Source organism: Dipodomys spectabilis, unplaced genomic scaffold (genome assembly GCF_019054845.1).
Source record: "Dipodomys spectabilis isolate Male_0828 unplaced genomic scaffold, ASM1905484v1 ptg000277l, whole genome shotgun sequence".
Taxonomy (NCBI): Eukaryota; Metazoa; Chordata; class Mammalia; order Rodentia; family Heteromyidae; genus Dipodomys; species Dipodomys spectabilis.
The window spans coordinates 432,851-458,664 of NW_024870954.1; the positions used below are offsets into that span (position 1 = coordinate 432,851).

Here is a 25,814-nt window from a genome sequence, read left to right on the forward strand (position 1 = left end):
TGCCTACGGCTGGCTGCTCTTTACCAGTTGACAATAAGATTGTAAGCAAGAAGTAGAGCAGAAACATTCAAATTGGCAGTTTGCCCAGAAAGAAGCACATGTAAAGTTTGGATAAGGAAAGCATGGCTGAAAAGATTAGAGACATTAGAAGGAAACCTGAATCAATAGGAAAAATACCTCAAGGGTCCTCCCTTCCGCCAGACTCCATCAGTGGAGAGGGGGGCTAAGGTAGAAAGGGTTTCCTGCCTGCCTGCCTGCCTGCCTTCCCTTCCCTTCCTCCCTCCCTCCCTCCTTCCTTCCATCATTCCAATCTTCTTTTCCCTGCCTTCCTTCCTTCTTTCCCCTCCCTTTTTTTGCCAGTCCAGGCACTTGAATTCAGGGCCTCATCCTCTCAGCTTTTTTGCTCAAGGCTGGTGCAAAGAGTCTCATAGACTTTCCCACCTAGGCTAGCTTTGAACCATAATCCTGCTATTTCAGCCTCATGAGTTGCTAGGATTACAGACATGAGCCACCAGCACCTGACTTGAAATACTTTTCTTTAAGAAGGGAACACTGAGGTTCAAACAGGGACAGGGGTTATCTATAAAAGTGTTTCCCACATCCATCCGTTCGGGTGCCACAGCCCAGGTGGGCCAGGATATGGCTCAAGCTGGCAGACATTGGCATTATACATGCGAGGCAAGTTTTGCAGGCAAACTACACATACAAGAGTCACCAGGTCACTGGAAGCTAGTCTGCTCCCCTGGGGCTGTCCCTAGTGGGTAACTGTGAGGGTGGAGGCTAACGAGCAATGGAGCCCTAGGACATAGTGATGGAAGAGAGGCCAGGAACACAGAACGTCTGCAAGGGAAGCCACAGGCAGCGGAGGTGCCAGTCTAAGAGAACGGCCACGCAGGCTGCTGGAAAGCCCTAGGAAGCTGGTACTTTGCTACTGTAGGACTCAGACGGCAGAAGGTTCCTCATTCCCTACTGGGTTACACTCTTGCTTTGGTCTCATTCCTCTTTTCTATGCCTCTGACCCTCCCTTTTGGAATGGGATTGCTCACTATGAGCGGCTGCATGATGTAAATATGTAACTACAATTGAACAAGTGTTCAGAGATAAGGGTTTGTCTTGAGAAATAAGACTCTGAACTTGGACTTTTGCACAATATTGGAACTGTGAATACCTTACAAACTCTTGGAGATGGACTAAGTGCCTTTTTGTGGTGCAGTGGATATGGGGTTTTTGGTGTCACCAGTGGGATGCTGTGACTTAAGGAATGGTGTCAAGCTGCCTGGGTAGACTACAATGGATTATCGAGTACCTATCAGATCAGCAAAGCACACCTTGAAGTGTGTCCCTGAAGGCTTCTTCAGAGAGGATTAGCTACATGGGGAAGATTCATTCTGTGTGTGGGTGGCAAGCACCATCGACTGGGGGCCCAGATGCACTTAAAGCCCATTAGTGCAGAGGTTCAGTTTCCCGATCACCATGAGGGAGCTACTCTGCCCCCCACCTCCCTGTCATAATGACCTGAGACCTCTGAGACTATGAGCCAAAGACGTTCTTTCCTCACTTAAACTGTTCTGTATGCTACAGTAACACAGCAACACTAAGTCTCTCAACAGATGCTGATTCTGATCCTTTCTCTTCATCTGTGTGAGGGTCCTGGGACACACAAGCATGCATCCCAGTTATCTAGCATTAGTGCTCTTAGTCCCAGTCCTCAGTTCATTCTTCACCTGACAGGGAAGACATGGTGAGCAATACAAAATGAGCTAGAATCACACCCTTTAGCAGCTTTCTGACCCCCAGACTTGTAAATGTGTAACTGTAATCTAGTCTGAGCGCAAACTAGCCAGGATGCCCAAGGAGATATTAGATGGCAAGCACTAGTACTCAGAAGCTAGTACCTGCACTCTAAGTACAACATATGAACATACAAGAGAACTTTAATGCAAACAAAAATATATCTTGGGGCTGGGAAGGTGGCTCAGTGGTAGAGCGCTTGCCTTGCATGCATGAGGCCCTGGGTTTGATTCCCCAGCACCACATAAGCAGGAAAAAAAAGCCGGAAGTGGTGCTGTGGTTCAAGTGGTGGAGCACTAGCCTTGAGGTGAAGAGCTGAGGGACAGCGCCCAGGCCCAGAGTTCAGGCCCCACGACCAGACCCAAAAAAAAAAAAAAAAAAATTTATATATATATATATACATATATATATATACACACACACAATCACAGTGAAAATAAAATGCATGGCTCTATTTTGAAAAGCAGGTTGAAGAAAAGGATTACTGAAGAATTACTAGTCCTGAGGCTGATCCTTAGTAATACCCCACATATACACACAACCGTAACAACCAACTTTGGCAGAGTTCCCAATATACCTACTTTTGTTTAAGGGCCTGACTTCGGCTCTTTTGACGGTGTGAGGCTGTTGCAAAATCCACAAAAATTCCACAAACAGGAGTTCTGGAAGGGGAAATGTTTGCATCTGTACAGAAAAGAAAGCTGTTTTGTGACAATGAAATATTACTTCTAACCCAATAAAAACTCAAATCAAGATTAGAACAACTAGAAGCATACATAACACTCATACTCATGTCTTTTGTCCCCGACGATAAATAACAATAAACAGCCTTTGTATTTTAAAGTTCTGCTCTTGCTGACTTTATCTAAAACATCCAAACAACAAGGCAAGATTTACTGATCATCTTTTTTTTTTTTTTTTTGGGGGGGGGGGGGGGTCAGTCATGGGGCTTGAACTCTAGGCTTGGCTGCTGTCCCTCAGCTCTTCAGCTCAAGGTGAGTGCTCTACTGCTTGAGCCACAGCGCCACTTCCGGTTTTCTAGTGGTTTATTGGAGATAAGAGTCTCATGGACTTTCCTGCCCGAGCTGGCTTTGAACCGCGATCCTCAGATCTCAGCAGTGAGTAGCTAGGATTACAGATGTGAGCCACCAACACCTGGCCTGATCATCTTTTATATGTGCCAGTCACACCACTAAGAATCTTAGAAATACTTAAGGATAAAGGATGTGGTCTTCAGCCCACACCTCACTCAGCCTGAAAAACAAATTTTTTTACTGCTAAAAACACAAAGATTACATGGAAGTCACCCTTTAACTGTGGTTTCTCTGAGATTTCAGTACCTGCAGTCAATTAGTCTGAAGATATTAAGTGGAAACTTCCAAGAATAAATCAATCTTAGGTTTTAGACGTATGCTACTTTGAGAAGCCTGGTGGCTTCCCCTGTGCTTTCTGAGACAAAGCCCCTCTGTGCAGCACGCTCACCCCCACCCAGTCACTTCCTAACGGTCAGCTTCCAGACAACTGTCTTGGAATCGTAGTGCTGCCAAAGAGAAGCGTGAAGGGTTTCCCTCAAGTGCAATGGCGAATTTTCAACTTCAGGGAAATTTAAAAACCATATGTTGAGATTGCCATAATCTACGGCAAAACAAATCTTCTAACCACTACACTGAGAAGGAACATAAAATTCATGCTGCCTTTGCTGTTGCACCCCAAGCTGCCAGTTACCGGCGCCATGAATGAGGGGGCTGGCTAAGATGGACAGGCGCCGTGAATGAGGGGGCTAAGATGGACAGACGCCGTGAATGAGGGGGCTAAGATGGACAGATGCTGTGAATGAGGGGGCTAAGATGGACAGATGCTGTGAATGAGGGGGCTAAGATGGACAGATGCTGTGAATGAGGGGGCTAAGATGGACAGGCGCTGTGAATGAGGGGGCTAAGATGGACAGATGCTGTGAATGAGGGGGCTAAGATGGACAGGCGCTGTGAATGAGGGGGCTAAGATGGACAGATGCTGTGAATGAGGGGGGCTAAGATGGACAGATGCTGTGAATGAGGGGGCTAAGATGGACAGGCGCTGTGAATGAGGGGGGGCTAAGATGGACAGGCGCTGTGAATGAGGGGGGGCTAAGATGGACAGGCACCGTGAATGAGGGGGCTAAGATGGACAGGCGCTGTGAATGAGGACGAGGCTAGGACGCACAGGCACGGGCCTGGTAAGCAGAAGACATGAACAGCAAATGGCTTCAGTCATTTGCTGCACCACAAGACACTGAGCCGATGAAGACTTCAGCAAGGGGTTCCCTGACATGCGGGGTGAGGTGCCGCGCTACCAACTGCAGCCAGGGACTGTCACCCAGCTCAGGGGCAGGCCTGGGCTGAAAACGTAGACATTGCCAGGAGGCTCTGTCTGCGGGGAAGCAGCAGCTGCTGCCGCAGGTGAAGCCACTGACAAGGTTGGCTGAGGAGAAGAAGGATGCCCGATGGAAGCCACCTTCCCAACAGCACAGAGGCGGCTCCGCCGTGGGCCGTGGAAGGGCAGAGCACCTGGCAGCCCTCCACCACATGATAAACCCAGATGCAGCGCAGAGCTTAAGTCTCATTAATAACACACCATACACCTGACTGTCCTTCATCCGTTTACTGTGAAAATGAAAAGGTCGAGGTGGTGTTTATCTCGTGTTTACCATGCAGGACCTCACCGCTTCATGCCTTCACCAGGTACACCTGCCAGCAGTGGTCACATCCAATTGGCTGTTGACATGGAGGACAGAAGCTACTTTGTTTTTACAATGAGACGCCTGGGCCCTAAGTCTACACCACAGGGAGCTGGGGAATCACTCTGGCAGGAACCAGAAATGTCCATCAAAGCTTCAATGGATAAGTTACATCAGACACTGTGGGAGGGCTTATGGAGAGAAGTCAGCGATAGGTTGAAAATGCTTCCCGGGACCCACCGGGAGTCAGGAAATTAGCTAGCAGACAAACTGGTAGAGAGGGCGTGTCAACACTCAAGCAAGCAGAAGAAAACAGAGAAGGCTACTGACAAGCGTTGAGGAAGGAGAAACTGGAGCCATCTGCTGAGTCACCTACAGGGAAGAGGAAGATGAAGAAGAAATGTGGACATCCCCAAAATGTCTTGGCATTTCACACTGCACAGACATGAAAGAACAGAACTACAGAATGTGATCCTCACAAACAACACGTCGCTAAAATCACCCTGCAGCAACACTTCAACAATGAGCTAAAAAATAAGAGACCACAACTTCCAATTACAATCTTCTCCCAAAAGGTCTCTGAAAAATGTCTTTATGTGCAGCTCTAGGCGATGGCCACTGTGAGTCCTGACAGATGTATAAGTATATATAAGGATATAAGGATACGTAAGTATCAATGTCGGGAATGAATGCCAAACACTGGTTATTCTTAGATCCGCCAAGATGGGAACTCTAAGAATGGACTCTTGCCTCTCCTCAGCAAGTCAGAACAGGTGAGTGGCGTACTGCTGACCCTGCCCACAGCGGGGCACAGCGGGTAGGTCCAGCTCAGACCGCCAACACAGCCAAAACGAGGGCTCATCCAGGGCTGGTACCCATGGCCTCCAAGAAGTGCTCCTGGCTATATTTATCCACTCAACGGTTTACCTCGGAGGCAGGCGACAAAATATTAGTAATGATTACCCTTTCAGACTTCCATTTTTGAATTATACTACGCTAAATACTAATTATAATTAAATGGACTCATTACTGGCTACAAGATCGTTTAAAGTGGTCTACTATTCGTTAATACTTTAATAACTGTTCTATTTTACCTTTAGTGCTATTTTTAGGGCTAATTTTATCAAGTTTCCCAGCTTTCCTTTAAATGACTTAAAAACATTTATTCTGACTCTCACATGTAACTTATTATGCCTGGAGGCCAAGAATGTGGGGGAAGCACAAGCCTGGCAAAAGCTCCCCGGCCGCCCTGTGGGTGGCGTCTCTGAGCCCTGTGGTGCTGAGGGAGCCTCCTGCCCATGACTGCCTGCGCCTTTGTGGAAATGCAAGGAGACACCACCAGGAACGAGAGGGCTCATGTGCAGACTGTGCAGGGAGGGCAGCAGCGGGGCAGCAGGCCGGGCCCGCCTCTCACAGCCACCTCCGACCTCAGTGCTGGGCAGGATGCAGCTCGCAGCCCCTCCTTACAAAGTGACCCTTCCCAGGCATAACGCCCCCCACGCATGGCTTGCAGAAGGGAGCACCCAGGGCCTGCTGTCGCCACGCTGCACAGAGTCCTGTTACCTGCCCGCCTGGGTAGGCCCCAAGCCACTTCGCACACGGCCCCTGGGCTCTTGGACACCAGGGATCACCACCGTCTCACGTACCTGCCCGGGACTGCTTTTCGTACTCCATCCGACTTTGCTTTGGAAAACGTTTTGAAGACAGCTCGCCAATCCTTTCGTTTTCTGCATTGATGGCTTTCTGAATTTCTTGTATTTCTCTCTTCTGGGCTGGAGGAAGCTCCTCACTTTTTTCTTGTGAGTCAGGGTCATAGTTGCTCTCATCATCATCTCCATCACAAACTTCAAAGTCATCCTCATAATCCTACAAACAGTGATAAGGATTTGGGCACTCTTTAAGACAAACGTGTTCACACTCCAACAGAACAAAATATCACCCTGTACAATCTGAAATTGGCAAAGTCTCCTTATAGCCAAGGAAGTTCACTGATTTTGATGTTATACATTATAAATCTGTAAATATCACTGTATTTGTCTCTCTAAAAGTAAAACACAAAATACAGAGCCAGGTACACTAAGAGCTATTGATAATGTATGAACATCTGTGCTAAGAGTGAACGTGTGTATCTGCTTATGGTTAGATAAATATACATGCTTGGGTGCCAAGCACTTTTAAAAACAAGTTTAATTATAAAGTCATTTAACTACATCATCTTGGTCAGCTTTAATGGAAATAACTTCAACCAAACCTTATCCAATATTAAGTATAAAGAACAATAAAAAGAAAAATGGTTACCTAATTATATATATATGTATATATATATATATATATACACATATATAAAATAAGCTGACTTTTAAGAATTACTGTTAAACTGAGAAAAAACTTTTAGGCCAAGCACCAGTGGCTCACGCCTATAATCCTAGCTACTCAGGAGGCTGAGATCTGAGGATTGTGGTTCAAAGCCAGCCCAGGCAGAAAAGTCCGTGAGACTCTTATCTCCAATTAAACACAAGAAAACCGGAAATGGCACTGTGGCTCAAGTGGTAGAGTGCTCACCTTGAGCTTAAAAAGCTGAGGAACAGCACCCAGGCCCGGAGTTCAAGCCCCACAACTGACTAAAACAAACAAAAAAAATAACTTTTATACATACTTCAAAATCATCTTCAAAATTGGCTGAAATTTCATCAGGCCCAGCATTCTGTAAATCACTGGCTTCCTTTTCAATTTCCTGGGGGCATAAATTAAGCAGGAAACAAATTTAATTATAAACTTAAATATTTCAAGGTTAGAAACAAGTATATTTTCTGAGACTCATTTGATATTACTGATTTTATAATATATTTATAAAAGTAACATCCTTGTAACAATATACTAAAGCATTCCAAAATATTAGAAGGATAGTGAAAGTTTCAACATAAACCAGTAATAAATACTTGAGAATTTAACCTGATTTAAGCAGTATACCATGAATACATGCATCAAACGTACAGTATTCACATTAATATATACAAGCTTAATGCTTGGCCTGGCTGAAGTGGTAGAGCACTTGCCAGGCAAGCAAAATGCTCCGAGTTCAAATCTCAGTACTATCAATAAATAATTTTAAAAACAATTTTTTTTGTCAGTCCTGGGGCTTGAACTCAGGGCCTGGGCACTGTCCCTAAGCCTCTCTGTGCTGAAGGCTAGCACTCTACCACTTGTGCCACAGCACCACTTCTGGCCTTTTCTGCTTCTGTGGTACTCGGGAATTGAATCCAGGGTTTCATGCATGCTAGGCAAGCGCTCTACCATTAAGCCACATTCCCAGCCCAATAAATATTTTTTTAATTATCAAAAATAAAAAATTCAAGCCAGGTGCTGGTGACTCACACCTGTAATCCTAACTACTCAGGAGGCTGAGAACTGAGGATCATGTTTTGAAGCCAGACTGGACAAAACAGTCTGAAAGACTCTTATCTTCAACAAACTACTCAGGAAAAACTTAGAAGTGGAGCTGTGGCTCAAGGGGTAGAGCCCTAGCCTTGAACAAAAGTTCAGGGACAGAGCCAAGGCCCTGAGTCCAAGTCCTGCACACACAGAAAAGTTCAAAAGGGGAAGAGGAGGAGAAAAATAGAAGGATAAAATACCCTATTAGCTTACATATGTGATAGAAATGGTTATAAACAAATCTTTTGGGGAAAATCTCTAATGTACAAGTGAACTGCAATATGTCGTACCGGTGTATCACCGTGACCTTACTCCCCAAGCCATGGAGCATGTCACCTGTACTGTCAACAACAAACAGCAGCGCAAGTGACCGTCCAGGCTCTGCCTCCACTGCCACAGATTCCGCATGCAGGGCACACCTGAGTGGCCACAGCAGGGACAGGAGCAGACAGACAGACAGGCCCTGGTATGCACCCCGCCGTGACACGTGCTAGACACAGGAACAGACAGACAGACAGGTCCTGGTATGCATCCCGCCGTGACACGTGCTGGGCACAGGAGCAGACAGACAGACAGACAGGCCCTGGTATGCACCCCGCTGTGACACGTGCTGGGCACAGGAGCAGACAGACAGGCCCTGGTATGCACCCCACCGTGACACGTGCTGGACACAGGAGCAGACAGACAGACAGACAGGCCCTGGTGTGCACCTGCCGTGACACGTGCTGGGCACAGGAGCAGACAGACAGACAGACAGGCCCTGGTATGCACCCCGCCGTGACACGTGCTGGACACAGGAGCAGACAGACAGACAGACAGGCCCTGGTATGCACCCCGCCGTGACACGTGCTGGGCACAGGAACAGATAGACAGACAGGCCCTGGTGTGCACCCCACCATGACACGTGCTGCACCCTGCCGTGACATGTGCGCACACAGGAACAGAAAGACAGACAGGCCCTGGTGGGCACCCTGCCGTGACACGTGCTGGGCACAGGAGCAGACAGACAGACAGACAGGCCCTGATGTGCACCCCGCCGTGGCACGTGCTGGGCACAGGAGCAGACAGACAGGCCCTGGTATGCACCCCGCCGTGACATGTGCTGGACACAGGAGCAGACAGACAGACAGACAGGCCCTGGTGGGCACCCCGCCATGGCACGTGCTGGGCACAGGAGCAGACAGACAGACAGACAGGCCCTGGTGGGCACCCCGCCGTGGCATGTGCTGGGTACAGGAGCAGACAGACAGGCCCTGGTGGGCACCCCGCCGTGACACGTGCTGGGCACAGGAGCAGACAGACAGACAGACAGACAGGCCCTGGTGGGCACCCCGCCGTGACACGTGCTGGGCACAGGAGCAGACAGACAGGCCCTGGTGGGCACCCCGCCGTGGTATGTGCTGGGCACAGGAGCAGACAGACAGACAGACAGGCCCTGGTGGGCACCCCGCCGTGGCACGTGCTGGGCACAGGAGCAGACAGACAGACAGACAGGCCCTGGTGGGCACCCCGCCGTGGCACGTGCTGGGCACAGGAGCAGACAGACAGACAGACAGGCCCTGGTGGGCACCCCGCCGTGGCATGTGCTGGGTACAGGAGCAGACAGACAGACAGGCCCTGGTGGGCACCCCGCCATGGCACATGCTGAGCACCGAAGTGAAGCGCGAGTCCTCTCAAGTACTGCAGTGATGCTGGGTCAGGCCTGGTGGTGGCCCAGAGATCTCCTCCGGGGCCTCACGTGGTAAGTAGGGTTTGCTAGGAAAACCGAGTAGCCGCACTGCAGAACCCAGGCCAAGGGATGATTCTGAAACTACTTTGTCTAGCACGGGCACACACCTGTAACCCAGACGTTCAGGAGGCAGAAGAAAGAGGACCAGGGGTCCCAGGCCAGCCCAGGCCTGCACTGAAATACAAAAAAAAAAGGGCTAGAGGGCTAGCTCAGGGGGAGTACTTGCCTACTCGGCTCAAATCCAAGTACCACAAAAGAAATACAATTTCCTAAAGTTGCTATTCTCTTAGGTGCACTTGCTCTATCCACAGGCTGCTTGCTGGGACTCTCGCTCCACACACCCTATGATCACAAGCACCACTGGACCCTCTAGGCCTCCTTCCTGCCCATCCGACGTGCCAATCTCCCTAGGCCCGAGTTCCCTCCATCCTGCCACCCTCAGCCTGGCTCTCTGGTACCACACATGCCTCTTGATTCACATGGAGTTCAGAGGTACCTTTCTAGGAAAGCAACTCGGCCAAACCACATCCATGTTCAGAATCCAGATAGCTGCCCACCAGCTGCAGCCGACACTCGGAACAACTCCCTGGTCAGTCAGAGGAACTGCAGCTTCATCCTAGAGGTGGGGGAGCTGTGATGGAGCCACTGTACTGCCCTACGGCAAGAAAGACACGAGGAGCAGGGGGGGAAGGGCTGGAAACCACAGAGCTGGTAGAGAGGCCACCATGATGGCGACTGAGCCTTAAGGGAAAAAAGAAAAATCATCCCACGATGTGGAGCAGCTATATTTGTCATCTAAAGGTAGGCAGAGGAGAGAGAACAAACTCAGGGCAGATGGACACAGTGCGTGTCAAGATGGAAGGAAGATTCAGCGTAAGACGGAGCGCAGACTCAGAGCTCAGGAGCGAGACCAGCGAAGTACCCAGTTACACGACTTTCACCCCCAGCAAAATGCCATGCTATAAACAATGCCATAAAACTTACCCCTCGTGACACCCCTCTATTCCTGTAAGCTCTGAGTACTAGTAACGACACCTCACTGCCTCTACGCAGGTAGGTTATTCACTTTGTGTGTTTGAAAATACCTATAAACCCCTTGCTCAGCTAACTGGGAGAAAAAACAAAGAACCCAAATGAGGAGAAAAGACATCACTACAGATCCCGGGGATACCCCAAAGATATCTAAGGAGTACCAAGAGTAATTCTGTGCCCACAAATTTGATAACCTAACTTACACCTGGAAAGAGAGAAAAGAAACAATATGTATAGGAATTGACTCAACTGTTAAAAGCCTTCTGAAAACAAACAAAAACCAAACAACAACAACAAAAAAAAACCCAGCCCAGTTAGTGGGTGCTAGCAGGCCTTCACAACGGTGCCCTCTGCCAACTCTGCCCTCCTGGAGGAGGGGGTGGCGCAGGGCTCTGCAACTGTATCCCGGGACACAAGCAGAGGGACTTCAGTAAGGCCAACACCAGCCGAATGCCACAAGCCTAGACACCGTGAGAACGGAAAACCACAGACCGGCATGTCTTATAAATGTACATGCAACAGTCCTCAAGCCGTGCGCAGTGGCTCAGGCCTGTCATCCTAGCTACTCGGGAGGCGAAGATCTGAGGATCGCGGTTCAAAGCCAATGCAGGCAGGAAAGTCCCCATGAGACTTTTATCTCCAATAAGATACAGCACTCGCCTGGAGCAAAAGAGCTCAGGGACAGCACCCTGGAACTCAGGTTCAAACCCTACAATTGACCAAAAAAATAATTATCCAGGGGCTGGGAAGGTGGCTCAGTGGTAGAGTGCTTGCCTTGCATGCATGAGGCCCTGGGTTCGATTCCTCAGCACCACATAAGCAGAAAAAGCCCAAAGTGGCGCTGTGGCTCAAGTGGTAGAGCGCCCGAGCCCAGAGTTCAGGACCCACGACCGACAAAAAAATAAGTAATTATCTACATAGACCAGCTGGGATTTATACTAGACAAAGTTAGTTAAACACTCAAAACTCAATAGAATCTGCTAGGTATGGTGATGCATCTCTATGACTCAGTACTTGGGAAGTTGTGGCAGGAGCTTCCCATGTTCAAGGCCTGGCTGGCTTCACAAAAAGGCCCCATCTTAAAATATAATCATTCATTATATTATTGATTAATTAGAATCCATCAATCAACAAGTTAAAAATCACATGATCATATCAATGGGGGTAGGAAAACAACTATCAACATCTAAGCATACCTTTGTGATAAAACTCAGCAAGTCAACGGTAATTCTTTCTGTGTCAGTCAGTGCTGTGGCTTGATCTCAGGGCCTTATCCTCTTTCCAGCTTTTTTCACTCCTGTAGGACACTACTACTCAATCAAACCACGCCTGCTCGTCTGGCTTTGTACTGGCTCATTGGAGGTAAGTCTCCAGCCTGTTTGCCCAGGCTAGCTTCCAACCATAATCCTCACATCCCAGCCTTCTGAGGAGGCAGGATGACACCCATAAGCTACTGACATCCACAGCTCTTCAGTTGTTAATAAGAACACATTCATGAACACACTCCTTATAAGGAGCTGAGGTGGGTGAACAAAAACATGGAGGAAGACTCACACATGCTTCAAATCACAAGAAGTTAAACAATACAAAAGGTCTTAAGATACTCTGTAGCATGATTTAATAACTTCACAATGTAAATATATGAAAACATCACACTTTATACCATAAAATATAAACAATTGTATTTTAATTAAACATACTTTAAAAAACATGAAGGTCATTTCTACAAAGAGATACTCATATTTCCTATATGATCTAAACTTTAAAACTGAAATTTTATTTTACTGAAAAATAAAACTCCCAGGGCAGACACAGTGGCTCACACATTCATGCCTGACTGAGAGAAGAAGATGAAGAGTTTTGTGTCTGGAGGCCAGCCAGTCACACCTGTAATCCCAGTAAGGAGGAAGGCTTTAGGTTAAAGGCTCCCAGTCTGAAGAGAGAAACTTCCAAGTTTTCTCACTAAGATTAGGAATGAAGCAAGAATTTTCCTCCCACCAATTCTTCCTGACATTATGCTGAAAGTTCTAGCTAAGGAAAGAGAACAAGAACAGGAAAAAGGTATACTGACCGAGAAGAAAGAAATAATTCTTTACTTACAGATACAACTGTGCTGAAAATCAAAACAAATGGAAAACAAAGAAAGAACAAATTTCTTGGAAGTTGGTAAGGTTAGCAGATCAAAGTCTATTGCTTTCTATAAACAATGAACTAGTGGAATACAAAATTAAAACACAAAACCATTTATACTAACACATCAACCTCAAATACTCACTCAGGTATAAAGCAAACAAACTTCTACACAATCTACGAGAGCAGACAACCAAGCTGTGGTTTGAGAAAGAACTAAATAAATGAAGAAGAATCCCAAGTTTGTGGGCAGAAAGGATGCCAGACCTGCCCGCTCTCCAGGGAGTACTGCAACCCCAGCCTTTTGGTTGGGCCAGCAAGTTGCTTTGTGGAAAACAGCAAGGCAACTCTAAAGTTGGCAAGGAGAGACAACCAAACACAGTCAACATGACACTGACACAGCTTGATGTCAGGACAAGACAACAGAAATGAAGACAGTATGGAACAGGCTGCAACGGGGCAGCCACATACAAAAGTCACAAAAATTGACTTAAAATGGACCCTACACCTAAAATTCCCAGAAGGTAACTCAGCAAAAATCCTTGATGACTGTGGCACCTTTTCAGATATGACATGGATTACAGTTCAATCCATAAAATGAAAAATTGGTAAACTGGACTTAATTATAATATGAACAACATATTCTATGAAAGCTATGTCAAGAGAAAGGAATGATGGGCCACAGATGAGAGAAAGTATTCTCCAGAAATGCAAAAGATCTCCTAAAACTCAATGGTAAGAAAGTAAACAGCCCAAGGGAAAAAAAAGGGCACTGGTGGACTGATAGCTCACATCTATTTAGGAGGCTGAAATCTGCGGATAGAGATTCTTATCTCCAATTAGTAAGCACAAAGCCAGCAGCAGAAGTGTGGCTCAACTGGTACAGTGCCAGTCTTAGGCAAAAAAGTTAAGAGCAGAAGGCCCTGAATTCAAGCCTCAGTACTGGCATACACACACACTCACAGACACACACAAAGAAAATGAACCAGTGACCTTAAAAACACCTTATCAACTAAGATGTATAAGTAGATGGTGTGTAAATATAAGAAAAGGCATTCAACATCATATCAGAGAAATGCAAAATAAAACTGAGATACACTATACACAGATTAGAATGCCCAAAACCTTATCCTTGGACACACTAAATGTCAGTAGGAACATGAAGCAACAGAGCCAGTTTGAATACAAGAGGAGCTGGTCTGGGAGTGACTTAGGAAACCACGTAGATAGACCCCACACACTCCAGCAGCCATGCTACTTGTTATCCACCTAAGTGAGAAGATATCTGTGACCAAACACAGAGAAATTACACACCAACGTGCACAGGTGCCTAAACCCAGAAGCAACCAAGATATCCTAAAGCAGATAATGGTCTACCAGGTACCAGAATATGACTCAGCACCAAAAAGAAAGAAGCGGGGCTGGGAAGGTGGCTCAGTGGTAGAGTGCTTGCCTTGCATGCATGAGGCCCTGGGTTCGATTCCTCAGCACCACATGAGCAAAAAGAAAAAAGCCGGAAGTGGTGCTGTGGCTCAGGTGGTAGAGCGCTGGCCTTGAGCTGAAGAGCTGAGGGACAGTGCCCAGGCCCAGAGTTCAGGCCCCATGACCGGACCCAAACAAAAAAAAAGAAAAGAAAGAAGTTGCCAAGACATGGAAGGCTCCAAAGCACACATTACACATCCCCATGTGACAGACTCTGCATGGCTCCAACTCGATGACATTCTGGAAAAGATAACACTTGGGAGACAATGAAAAGACGGGAGTGAGGAGCCTGAGAGGGAGGCGGAGCAGAGAGGAATTTCGGGGCTCTGGATCACTCTGAATGACACAAGTCACACATTTGTCTAAAGGCACAGAACGCTCGACCAGCAGCAGAACTGCTGAGCCATGGACTCCCAGTGGACGTTTGTCAATTGTAACCAATGTAAGAGGAACAATGCACAAGTTTATAATAAAGGAAACGGGGGTGGGGGCAAGGCAGGGTAACAGGATCTATGACGGATGTCTGCTTAATTTCTCCATAAACGTAAAACTCTTAAGACACCAGGGGTAGGGGCAGCTTGGGGACAGAGACTTGACTTAGCGTACATGAGATCCTAGGTTCAACCTCTAGCACTGAAGCAAAGTTAATTAAAAGGAAGCTGAGGCAAGCGCCGTGGCACACGTGCTACCCGGTGGCTGAGGTGGGAGGGTGGGCTGGGCACTGTGGGGTAGGGCGGTAGGGGCTACACAATGAGGAAAGCCCAGGTAGCAATCCCAGCTACCTGGAGGTGGAGAATGAAGCGCTGCAGTTCAAGGCCAGCCCAGGTACTGACAGCACAAGGCTATCCAAAAAGCAAACTAAAAACCAAAGACTGCATGCACGGCTCTAGTGGTATAGCACCTGCCCAGGAAGCACAAGGTCCTGAACTACATTCTCAGTACAGTACACACATACACGTGCACACGTGCATGCAGACACACATGCATGCATACACATGCACACTCGTGTGCACGCACACACTAGTGCACACACATGCATGCCCGCAGATGTGGACACACGAAGATTAAGAGTCACTTTTCTGGTGCTGGAGTTTGAACTCAGGGCCTGGCACTTCTCGGGCAGTGCTCATCCTGTTAGTGACGCTGGCTTTTAGGTTGTTTTCAAATAGGGCCGAGCTGGCAGCCAGCCTCAGACAGACTGAGATCCTCCCTACATCTTCCCATGCTTAGCTGGGAATGATCAGCACACATATTATTACAGCAAGCTACTGGTTGAGATGGAGTCTCACTAAATTTTTGTTTAGACTGGCCTAGAACCATGTTCCTCCTCATCTCTGCCTCCTGGCTAGCTGGGATTACAGGCAAAAACCATTGTACCCAGCAAAGTCACTTCTTACTTGAAGTAAGATAACAGCGGGCAGATGTTTGCATACCTCCAAAACTTCTTATTTATGTCCAAGCTCAGTAGGTACCAGTGACATGCTCATGAACTATTTCTAGCCGGGATTTGGAACAATTCATTCACTCAGAATTCATTCACTACAGTTCCCGCTAGTGTGCCAGGTACTTGACCAGTGAGTACAAGAAGAAACACAGACAGACACGGTCACTTCTGCACAATAGACAAACACTACATGACAAACTAATGTGAGCCAGAGAAACCAGGGCTGTTCTTCTACTCTGTGCCCACCCTTCTACAGGAGACAAATGGAAGTACCTGGGCCTCCTACTATGAGAACACCAGCACACCATGACACCCGGCTGTCACCTGTGCTCACAACACCTGGACCTCCTCACTACAGGGACACCAGCACACGACGACACCAGGCTGTCACCTGTGCTCACAACACCTGGACCTCCTCACTACAGGGACACCAGCACACGACGACACCCGGCTGTCACCTGTGCTCACAACACCTGGACCTCCTCACTACAGGGACACCAGCACACCATGACACCCGGCTGTCACCTGTGCTCACAACACCTGGACCTCCTCACTACAGGGACACCAGCACACGACGACACCCGGCTGTCACCTGTGCTCACAACACCTGGACCTCCTCACTACAGGGACACCAGCACACGACGACACCCGGCTGTCACCTGTGCTCACAACACCTGGACCTCCTCACTACAGGGACACCAGCACACCATGACACCCGGCTGTCACCTGTGCTCACAACACCTGGACCTCCTCACTACAGGGACACCAGCACACCATGACACCCGGCTGTCACCTGTGCTCACAACACCTGGACCTCCTCACTACAGGGACACCAGCACACCATGACACCCGGCTGTCAGGTGTCTTAGGAGAAATCCCTCTGCTCCCAGTTCCACTGCTGCTCCTCCCCTGTTCCTCTCCCACCCTGCACCTCCCTCAGGGTTCTTCCAGGCCAGGCACACCAGCATGTTCACGGTCGCTGCTCCTCCCCTGTTCCTCTCTCCCCCTGCACCTCCCTCACCATTCCTCCAGGCCAGGCACACCAGCATGGACACGGTCGCTGCTCCTCCCCTGTTCCTCTCCCCCCATGAACCTCCTTCAGGGTTCTTCCAGGCCAGGCACACCAGCATGGACATGGTCGCTGCTCCTCCCCTGTTCCTCTCCCCCCCTGAACCTCCTTCAGGGTTCTTCCAGGCCAGGCACACCAGCATGGACACGGTCGCTGCTCCTCCCCTGTTCCTCTCTCCCCCTGCACCTCCTTCAGGGTTCTTCCAGGCCAGGCACACCAGCATGGACACGGTCGCTGCTCCTCCCCTGTTCCTCTCTCCCCCTGCACCTCCTTCAGGGTTCTTCCAGGCCAGGCACACCAGCATGGACACGGTCGCTGCTCCTCCCCTGTTCCTCTCCCTCCTCCCCACCCCCCCACCCCCGCACCTCCATCCTTTCCTTCCCTCTGCCTGTCAACAGGACCAACCTCCACCAGCTCAGGGCTCTCAAGTAAGTACAAGTGGGAAAGTCCTTTGTCTAGAAGGATCTACAGGACTTGCCCGCTAGTCAAATGAGCAGGCTTGTGCCTGGTGGAGTTATGAAAACGTGAGAGGCACTCTTACCACTGGTTCTTCCCCTTCCTGGTGCTGAGGCAGCGTCCACAGTGAGGTAGCCTCTTCCCGGCTTCGCTGGAGGACAGAGGATACAACAGTCAGCCAGGAGACAGGGCAGCGGCAGCCCCTGGGTCCCCACCCAGCTTCTCCCAGGGAGGGGCCAAGATCAGCAGTCAGGAGCAGCCTGTGAAAACAGGTGCTTTGTGGCTGGTAACTGTGTGACTTAGGGCAAGTGACTGAACCCCTTTGTGCCTCAGCCATTACCTCTGAGGCCCTGCACCACATATGCAGAAAAAAAAAAAAAAGCTGGAAGTGGCGCTGTGGCTCAAGTGGTAGAGCACTAGTCTTGAGGTGAAGAGCTGAGGGACAGCACCCAGGCCCAGAGTTCAGGCCCACAATCGGACCCAAAAAAAATTTTTTGAAAAAGAAAAAAGAAAATAACCCCTACACAGAGCCTGCACAGCATGATGGAAAATGCATGTTGGAATTACAAGTTTTCAAGGCAGAAGGGTCCACAAGACTCTGTCTCCAAAATAATCATGAAAAGGTTATGATGGAGGTACAACTCAAGTGGTAGAGTGCCAGCAGAGCAAGCAAGAGCAAGCAAGCACAAGATCCTAGGTTCAATCCCCAAGACCAGCCAAAATAAGGAAGAAATCTGATCCGCAGCCCAATGGCCAGACATGTGACCTACTTCATAGAAAAGACTGCCAATCAGACTAAAGAGCCAGGGAAATGCAGCACCAAATTATGACCTAAGATCAAGAGTTCTGAAACAATCAAATAAAATTCAAAATATGTCTGCCACATTATCTACCACAACAAAACCAAACACTAGAAAAGAGGGTTTGGTAATAAGCACGAATCCCGTGGCCCCTTCTACAGTTCTTTTAGATAATCTAAGCTGGCCAAGTGGCGTGTGCACGCGGCAGTGCACCGTTCGTGAGGCAGAGGCAGGAGATGGCCAGTCTGCCTGAACGACACAAGACCCTGAGTCAAAAATCTTTCTGGAAAACCATGATGAACACCAGACACCATGCTGAACATGAGCTACTTGACTTGTGAGTGAGGACTGGAAGGGAGAACTGTCCAGAAAGAAATGTGCATCTGTACATCACCTCTGTACATCACCTTTACAGTAAGAAATAAAAAATAACCAAAATGATGAAAACAATTTTTACCATAGTAATTTAAGATGACATAAAAAAATAAAGACCAGCTGGGCACCTATTTCTCAGGCCTATAATCCTAGCCTGTCATCCTAGCTACTCAGGAGGCTGAGATCTAAGGATCACGATTCAAAGCCAGCCCGGGCAGGAAACTAGAAGTGGCGCTGTGGCTCAAGTGGCAGAGTGCTCGCCTTGAGCTGAAGAGCTGAGGGACAGCGCCCAGGCCCACAGTGTAAAAAAAAACATAGCACTAGCAGGGCGCCAGTGGCTCACACCTGTAATCCTAGCTACTCAAGAGGCTGAGATCTGAGGATTGAAGTTCAAAGCCAGCCCAGGCAGGAAAGTCTGTGAAACTCTTAAGTGGCGCTGTGGCTCAAGTGGTAGAATGCTCACCTTGAGCTGAAGAGCTGAGGGACAGCCCTGGCCCAGAGTTCAAGCCCCATGACCACCACCACCAACAACAACAAAAGAGTACTGTTTATATGCAATGTAAAAAAACCTAGCACTTGTTACAGTTCTCACTGGACATCAACACAATTTCACAAGGCAACTTACAACAGGGAAACACCGTGAGGAGGGGATCACGGGTGTGCACTAGACACAGAGCCAGAGGAGCTGGAGCTCCTCTGTGCAAAGATGCTTGCTACTGCGGGGTTTCTCACTGCCGGCCTCATTAGCCAGCTCTACTAGTACTCAAACGGAAGGGTTAAAGTCTCTATACCATAAACTGTTTTTTCCCTTCAATTCTGTCAACTTTTGTTTCTTAAATGTTGGGGCTCTCATTAGGTTTACATTCATTTAAAGTTTTATATCTTCTTGCTTCGCAAATTACTTGGTTATTGTGAAATACACATTTCTGATAACACATTCTGTCTCCAGGTCTATTTTGTCTGGCCTTAGCGTAGCCCCTCCAGCTGTCTTCCAAGTTCATTCAACAGCTTCTTTTTGCCAGTCTTATTTTCTTTTTTTTTTTTTGGTTGGTCATGGGGCTTGAACTCTGGGCCTGGGCGCTGTCCCTCAGCTCTTCAGCTCAAGGCGGGCGCTCTACCACTTGAGCTACAGTGCCACTTCCGGTTTTCTAGTGGTTTATTGGAGATAGGAGTCTCACGGTCTCTCCTGCCCGGGCTGGCTTTGAACTGAGATCCTCAGATCTCATCCTCCTGTGGATTACACTCGTGAGCCACCAGCGCCCGGCTGCCAGTCTTATTTTCAATCTGTTTGACTCTTCTAATTCAAAGTGAGTCTCAGGTATGCTGAGGCATCGCACTTATGTACATTATTTGTATATGCCTGTCTTCAGCTCTGTTCCCAAGGGAAACTCAACTAAGACACAGGGCAAATCTTACATAGTAAAACCCACATGTTCTCAGTAGAGACTTCTTACCTTCCTCCTTGAATCTTTATCCTTTCCAATACTCCTTACTAAATTCTCTGCATGCCTGGAAAGCAAACATGATCAAAATCAAATTTTACTTTTAAGTGTAGACTTGTAAGGAGTAAGGAATTTTCCAGGCATGCGGGTAGCACATGCTTATTATCTAGCACTCAGGATGCTGAGGCTGGAGAGTTCAGTTCAAAGTCAGTGTGTGCTACATGCAAAAACCCTGTCTCAAAAAGCAATGAAAGGAGGCGGGCACCAGAGGCTTACACCTGTCATCCTAGCCACTCAGGAGGGTAAGATCTGAGGCCTGCTGTTTGAAGACAGCCGGGGCATGAATATCCACGAGACTCCTATCTCCAATAAACCAACAAAAAAACAGAGGTGTGAGTCAGGCGGCAGAGCACCAGCCTTGAGTGAAAAAAATCTGAGGGATAACACCCAGGCCTTGAGTTCAAAAATAAACAAATAATAAAATTTAAAAATAAAATATTTTCCATCTTAGTCAACTGCTAAAGGTTAGAAAAATCATGGTTTATTAGAACTATGAAAACTAAAATATTCCTAATATTTTTATTATTTCAGGAACAAATACAAAAAAATATCTTCAGCAGACAGAAGAATCTATGCATCTTGACCAACATTTGTATGCATGTCTGTACATCAATCCTGAGTACTAATTTATGTTTAATATAATAATGTTCAGTTATAGGTTCTATTCCCAGAGAGATACTCTCTATTTTTAATCTTATATGTTAGTTAAGATTTAAGGGTTTTCAAATTTTGAATTGATTCTCAATTTTTACAACTCACATTCTTCCCAATCAATAGATCACAGAACTGGGCATGTATTCTAACAGATTATCAGTTTTAAATCCAGTAATTTGGCTCCCCAGGACTAAGTTCTAGCCTTGTTCAAACTGGTAAAAATTTTGCGAAGACATTTTAGCAAGCTTGACTACAGTATGAAAAGGAAGTACAAATTACCATGGTCATAAACAGCAGATTAAAACCTAGTACTAATGTCTGGGGTATGGCTCTGTGGTAGCACATTTGGCACAGCGAGGCCTTAGACTCAAACCTTCCCACTGCAAAATAAAATACAAAGTATTTAAAGTAAACTACAACCTAGGGCTTCTGTACAGACTTAGTTTACATATGAACTCCAATCTGCAATCCACAGAGTAGGTATTAGCATCCTAGTTTCACTGAAAGATCACTCTTGAGGCCCACATCGACTCCAGGCCAGGGCCCCAGCGCCAGCTGGCCGGGACCTGTCTTAGGCCTGAAGGCTCTCTCTCTCCTGCTCACTCACCCACTACCAACACTGGGACAGGAGACTTGCACAGTGTGTTTTTTGTGGATATGAGCTGGAATGAATGTGCTCACACCCACAAGAGGGGCTAGACCAGCCACCTGCAGCCGTGACTTCAGGTGGGGTGGGGCCATGGCTGCTCCCATACCAACCAGTCTCCCGCAGAGTGAACACTGATTCTCTTAGTTGGCATGAGACAATATTCAAAAAGCTAAAAAACTTTTCGCCATTTATAATAAGTGTCTAGCTGCTCTAGTATACCTGAAGTATAATTTGGAGGAGTTAAGTCTACAGAAAACAAAGTACAACTATAGGTTATTACTATTTACCATCTGTAAGTAAGACTAATTTTTAAAGCATTCCATTAGAACTGTATTAAACTTAAGAGTCAACAGAACGTGTCCTCCTTACTGGCTGCCAGGCCCATCTCTTTTCAAACGTGCACCTCGATTTCTGTGTTCACCATTCTAGCAAATGAAGAAAGAATTCCATAACCATTAAGTTGTACATTGTAATGAATTAAGTATAATTAATAAATTTAAAAGCAAATGTGGACTTAAAAGTTAACAGCATCTATGCTACGAGTAAATGTTAAGATAACTATTTTTGCTAGCTATCTTTAACAAATTAGGTAACTCATGTATTTCATGAGTAATCACATTACATTAGTATGTAAAATAATTGTGCCCATCCATTTCACATACACAACATATTTAGTAACAAACCTAACAAGTGCCTCATAATACATACAATTATAGACTTTCAAACATATAGGATGCACCTATTTCACAGGCCTATTCTCCTATAGAAAAAAAAAATTAAACAACCTTCTCTTGAATTAAGTGAATTTAAATATAGGATTAAAACTATTAGATTATAGCGGGCACTGGTGGCTCACACCTGTAATCCTAGCTACTCAGGAGGCTGAAATCTGAGGATCTTGGTTCAAAACCAGCCAGGGCAGGAAAGTCCATGAGACACTTATCTCCAATTAACCACCAGAAAACTGGAAGCGGCACTGTGGCTCAAGTGGTAGAGCGCTACCCTTGAGCTGAAGAGCTGAGGGACAGTACCCAAGCCCAGAGTTCAAGCCCCACGACCGACAAACAAAACAAAACAAAAAACTATTAGATTATAAACCAATAAATGCTGGTGAGCTGCTGGAAAAGAGATCAAGAATTGGACTTCCAGAGGAAGCACAAAGAGGAAGTTTATAGTCCCGGCAGCCCTAAGACTGTGTAAAACCCTATCTGAAGAATAACCAATGCAAAAAAAGGCTGGCAAAGTAGTTCAAGTGGTTGAGCATCTGCCTAGCAAGCACATCTCCTAAATTCAAACCCCAGTACCACCACCAAAAAAAAAAAAGATTTAGATGCATTGATACATTTGGCCTGTCAGTTCTAACATTCTTAGAAAACAAAGATGTAGTTAAGACTTAACTAGCTGGATGTACAAACCTATAATCCTAGCTACTCAGGAGGCTGAGATGAGAGTGTCTTGGTTCAAAACAAGTCTAGGCCTGAGACTGTTATCTCCAATAGCCAGCAAAAAACACAGAACTGTCAGCCTTAACTAAAAAACTATAGAGCATGAGGCCCTGAGTTCAAGCCCCAATACTGGTACTAAAGAGCTTGTAACACTGCTCAAAAAGAAATGTACTCATTATCTGACTTGTGTAACTAGAACCCCTCTGTACACCACTCTCACAATAACAATTTTAAAAAAGAGCTGGAAAACTTAACTCCTAAAACAAACATTTTATTCATGAACAGGCAAATCAAATAATCATTCTCAGAAGAAAAAAAATGGCCAACAAGCACACAAAGCAACGTTCAGTCTACTTAGACATTAAGGAAATACGAATCAGGCCAACACTGAGATTCCAACACACCCTAGTCATAAGGGCGATCATCCAAAAAGCAAGCAGTAACAAATGCTGGTAAGAGTAGGGTGAGGAGACTGCCAGTGGAAATGTCCTTAGTGCAGCCACGACAGAAATCACTGTGTAGGCTCAGCTAGGAATGGAGCAGGTTTCCAGCACAGTTCAGGTAGCAGAGTACTATCTGCCTAACAGGCACCAGGTCCTGAGTCCAAACCTCAATATAGAAAAAATAATTGAAAATCCTACTATATGATAGTACCCCCTGACCTTTCCTACTATACTCCTGGGAATATAGCCGAAGGAAGGCAAGCCAGCAGATAATAGAAATTATATCACAGCACTATTCACAATAGCAAAGCTAGGTGATCAGCCTAGGTACCCAGTAATCAATGAATGGAGAAAGAAAATGGGATACATATACAAATGCAGTACTGCTCAGCAATAAGGAATGAAAATAGATGGAAGCCAGGACCAGAGGCTCACACCCGTAATCCAAGCTACTCAGGCTAAGGTCTGAGGATCACAGTTCAAAGCCAGCCTGGCAGAAACGTCCGTGAGACTTATCTCCAATAAACCAATGAAAAAACGCTGAAAGTGGAGCTGTGGCTCAAGTGGTAGAGTGCTAGTCTCGAGCATGGAGAAGCTCAGAGACAGTGCCCAGGCCCTGAGTTTAAGCCCCAGGACTGACAAAAAAAAAAAAGAGGTCACCAGTCCATGACATTAGAAAACATCTTGTCATATTCATCATGCTTAGCTATACCCTTTTCATCTCTAATTGATTTAACTGCAGAACTGAACATGTACCTCACTGGCTCAGTATATACTCATCATACATAAGGCCTTGTGTTCCATCACCAGCACAGAAAAAAACCATAAAGAAAAAGCAAGCAACTCCGAATGCAACATCTCCTAAAACAGAACAGTGTTCTTCTAATCATGGCATAGTGTATGCATATACAGAAATATCAGAATGAAACCCTGTAGTCCAACTGACTGATGTAAATCAAAAATGTGGGAGGGGGGACCAAGATGGCGACGGGGCAGTAGGGAAACGCCACAGCTCTCTCCAACCAAAAAGAGAGTTGAGTTCCAACGTTTAATCTCCCCAAGAGACCGACAACAACAAAAAGACGAACACTCAGAGAAAAACCAGAGGTGGAAAATAACAAAAAAAGAAAGAGAGGAAAAGAAGAATTTCAGAACAGAGAAGAGCGAAGACCCCTCCCCCAACCTTTACTGGCCGCGCGGCAGTGCGCCAAGCCGCCGGCCAGCCGGCCCGGCGGGGGCTGCCGGAGACACAGAGACACAGGGGGCTGCTTGCAGATCACCAGGTACCAGATTGCAGAACAGCAGATCGCCAGGAACAGAGAAACCTACCAGCCGGGAGTCTCCACGAGGATCCCACCCCCACCCCTCACTCTCCACTGGAGCGGAGAGGCTCCATCCCGCCAAAGCCGCCCGGCACCAGCAGCGCGACAAAGGGACCTGTCGGCAGACCACCCGCCCAATCGCGATAGCAACTACCCGGCGGGGGCCGCCCAAACCAGCCCGCAACCACCCCAACTGAACTCGGATTGCAACAACGACTGACGACCTACAGGGTGAGTACCCCACAGGGGACAGTGTATCCCTCAAGGGAGACCAGAGCTGGAGGGAATCCCCAGACCCTGACCTAGACTCCCTACCCCAACACCCGGACCACAGGACCCACTAAAACTGGGAACTGTTCGAGAGCTCCACCAGCCGGTGGAGCACACTCTGCTGGCCAGGCCAGAGCAAGAGCGCCCCTGGGTCAAGACTACCAACAGTAGAAGAAATTTGAACTGTGTCCTCCAGGCTGCAAAACCTAGGTGGTATACACATTAGCACAGGCCTAACGAGCGCTCCAGGCTGGGGCCGGAACCAGGCCCGGGGACCGGCGCCTGAACAAAGCAAAAAGGGTCAGAAGTGGGGCTGTGGCTCAAATGGTAGGGTGCCAGCCCTGAGCTGAAGAGCTGAGGGACAGCACCCAAACCTAGAGTTCAAGCCCACAACCAGCCCAAAACAAACAAACAAAAACACATCAGGAGCCCATAGCAGACTCCAGTATTTGGGAGAGTGCATCCAGAGCATCTGATCTTCCCAAGAGCACCCGCAGGAGCAAACACAAGCAGTCTAGGCTGCTCAACCCTTCCAAAGGCGGGAATTGCTACAGCAGAGAGCTGAGAATCCTAAGTAAGTCAGAATAGCAGCTGGAAATAGGCTCCCAACAGAATCCAGATCAGGCACAGACTCTCTCTACCAATACAGAATCAGCAACCAAGCAAAGACAGACACACCAAAACAAGATTGAAGAGCAGTCTCCTGAACCCCCATGCGAAAATCACAGAGAAAAATCACAAGGTTTACCACTACCCAGGACAGCAAGCTCACCTCAAAAGCCAGCAGCCACGCAGGGGAGAGCCCCAGTGGGAGCAAAGCAGGAATGGAAGACAAAAGCTACATCCAAGGGTTGCTGGAGGCAATGACTCAAGAAATAAAGCGAGAAATGGATCAGAAATTGAAAGAGCACAAGGATGAACTATCAAAAGAGATACAGGATATCAAACAAAAGTTGGATGCAAAAATAGAAGCTGCACAAACCTCAGTAAGAAGTGAGATAAAAGCCAAATTAGAGGTAATGCATACTGATCTCACCTCATTGAGAGGTGAGATCAGTACTCTGAGAACCAAC

At 47.2% G+C, this 25,814-nt stretch overlaps 1 protein-coding gene across 5 annotated transcripts in view; it reads right to left on the reverse strand.

Annotated features, from left to right (window-relative positions):
* Positions 1 to 25,814, reverse strand: part of Dync2i1 (dynein 2 intermediate chain 1) — a 76,560-nt gene that overhangs the window by 27,383 nt on the left and 23,363 nt on the right. The window contains exons 6-11 of one of the 5 annotated variants that reach the window (XM_042701023.1): positions 21,631 to 21,686; positions 19,911 to 19,965; positions 17,367 to 17,432; positions 7,164 to 7,241; positions 6,154 to 6,373; positions 2,373 to 2,475 (exon numbers count right to left, since the gene is read on the reverse strand). In XM_042701023.1, the coding sequence (XP_042556957.1) occupies positions 2,373 to 2,475; positions 6,154 to 6,373; positions 7,164 to 7,241; positions 17,367 to 17,432; positions 19,911 to 19,965; positions 21,631 to 21,686 (578 nt within the window). Of the gene's footprint in view, positions 1 to 2,372; positions 2,476 to 6,153; positions 6,374 to 7,163; positions 7,242 to 10,164; positions 10,279 to 17,366; positions 17,433 to 19,910; positions 19,966 to 21,630; positions 21,687 to 25,814 lie in introns of those variants that run through there. The other 4 variants (XM_042701026.1, XM_042701024.1, XM_042701027.1 and 1 more) reach the window with 4 other exon arrangements.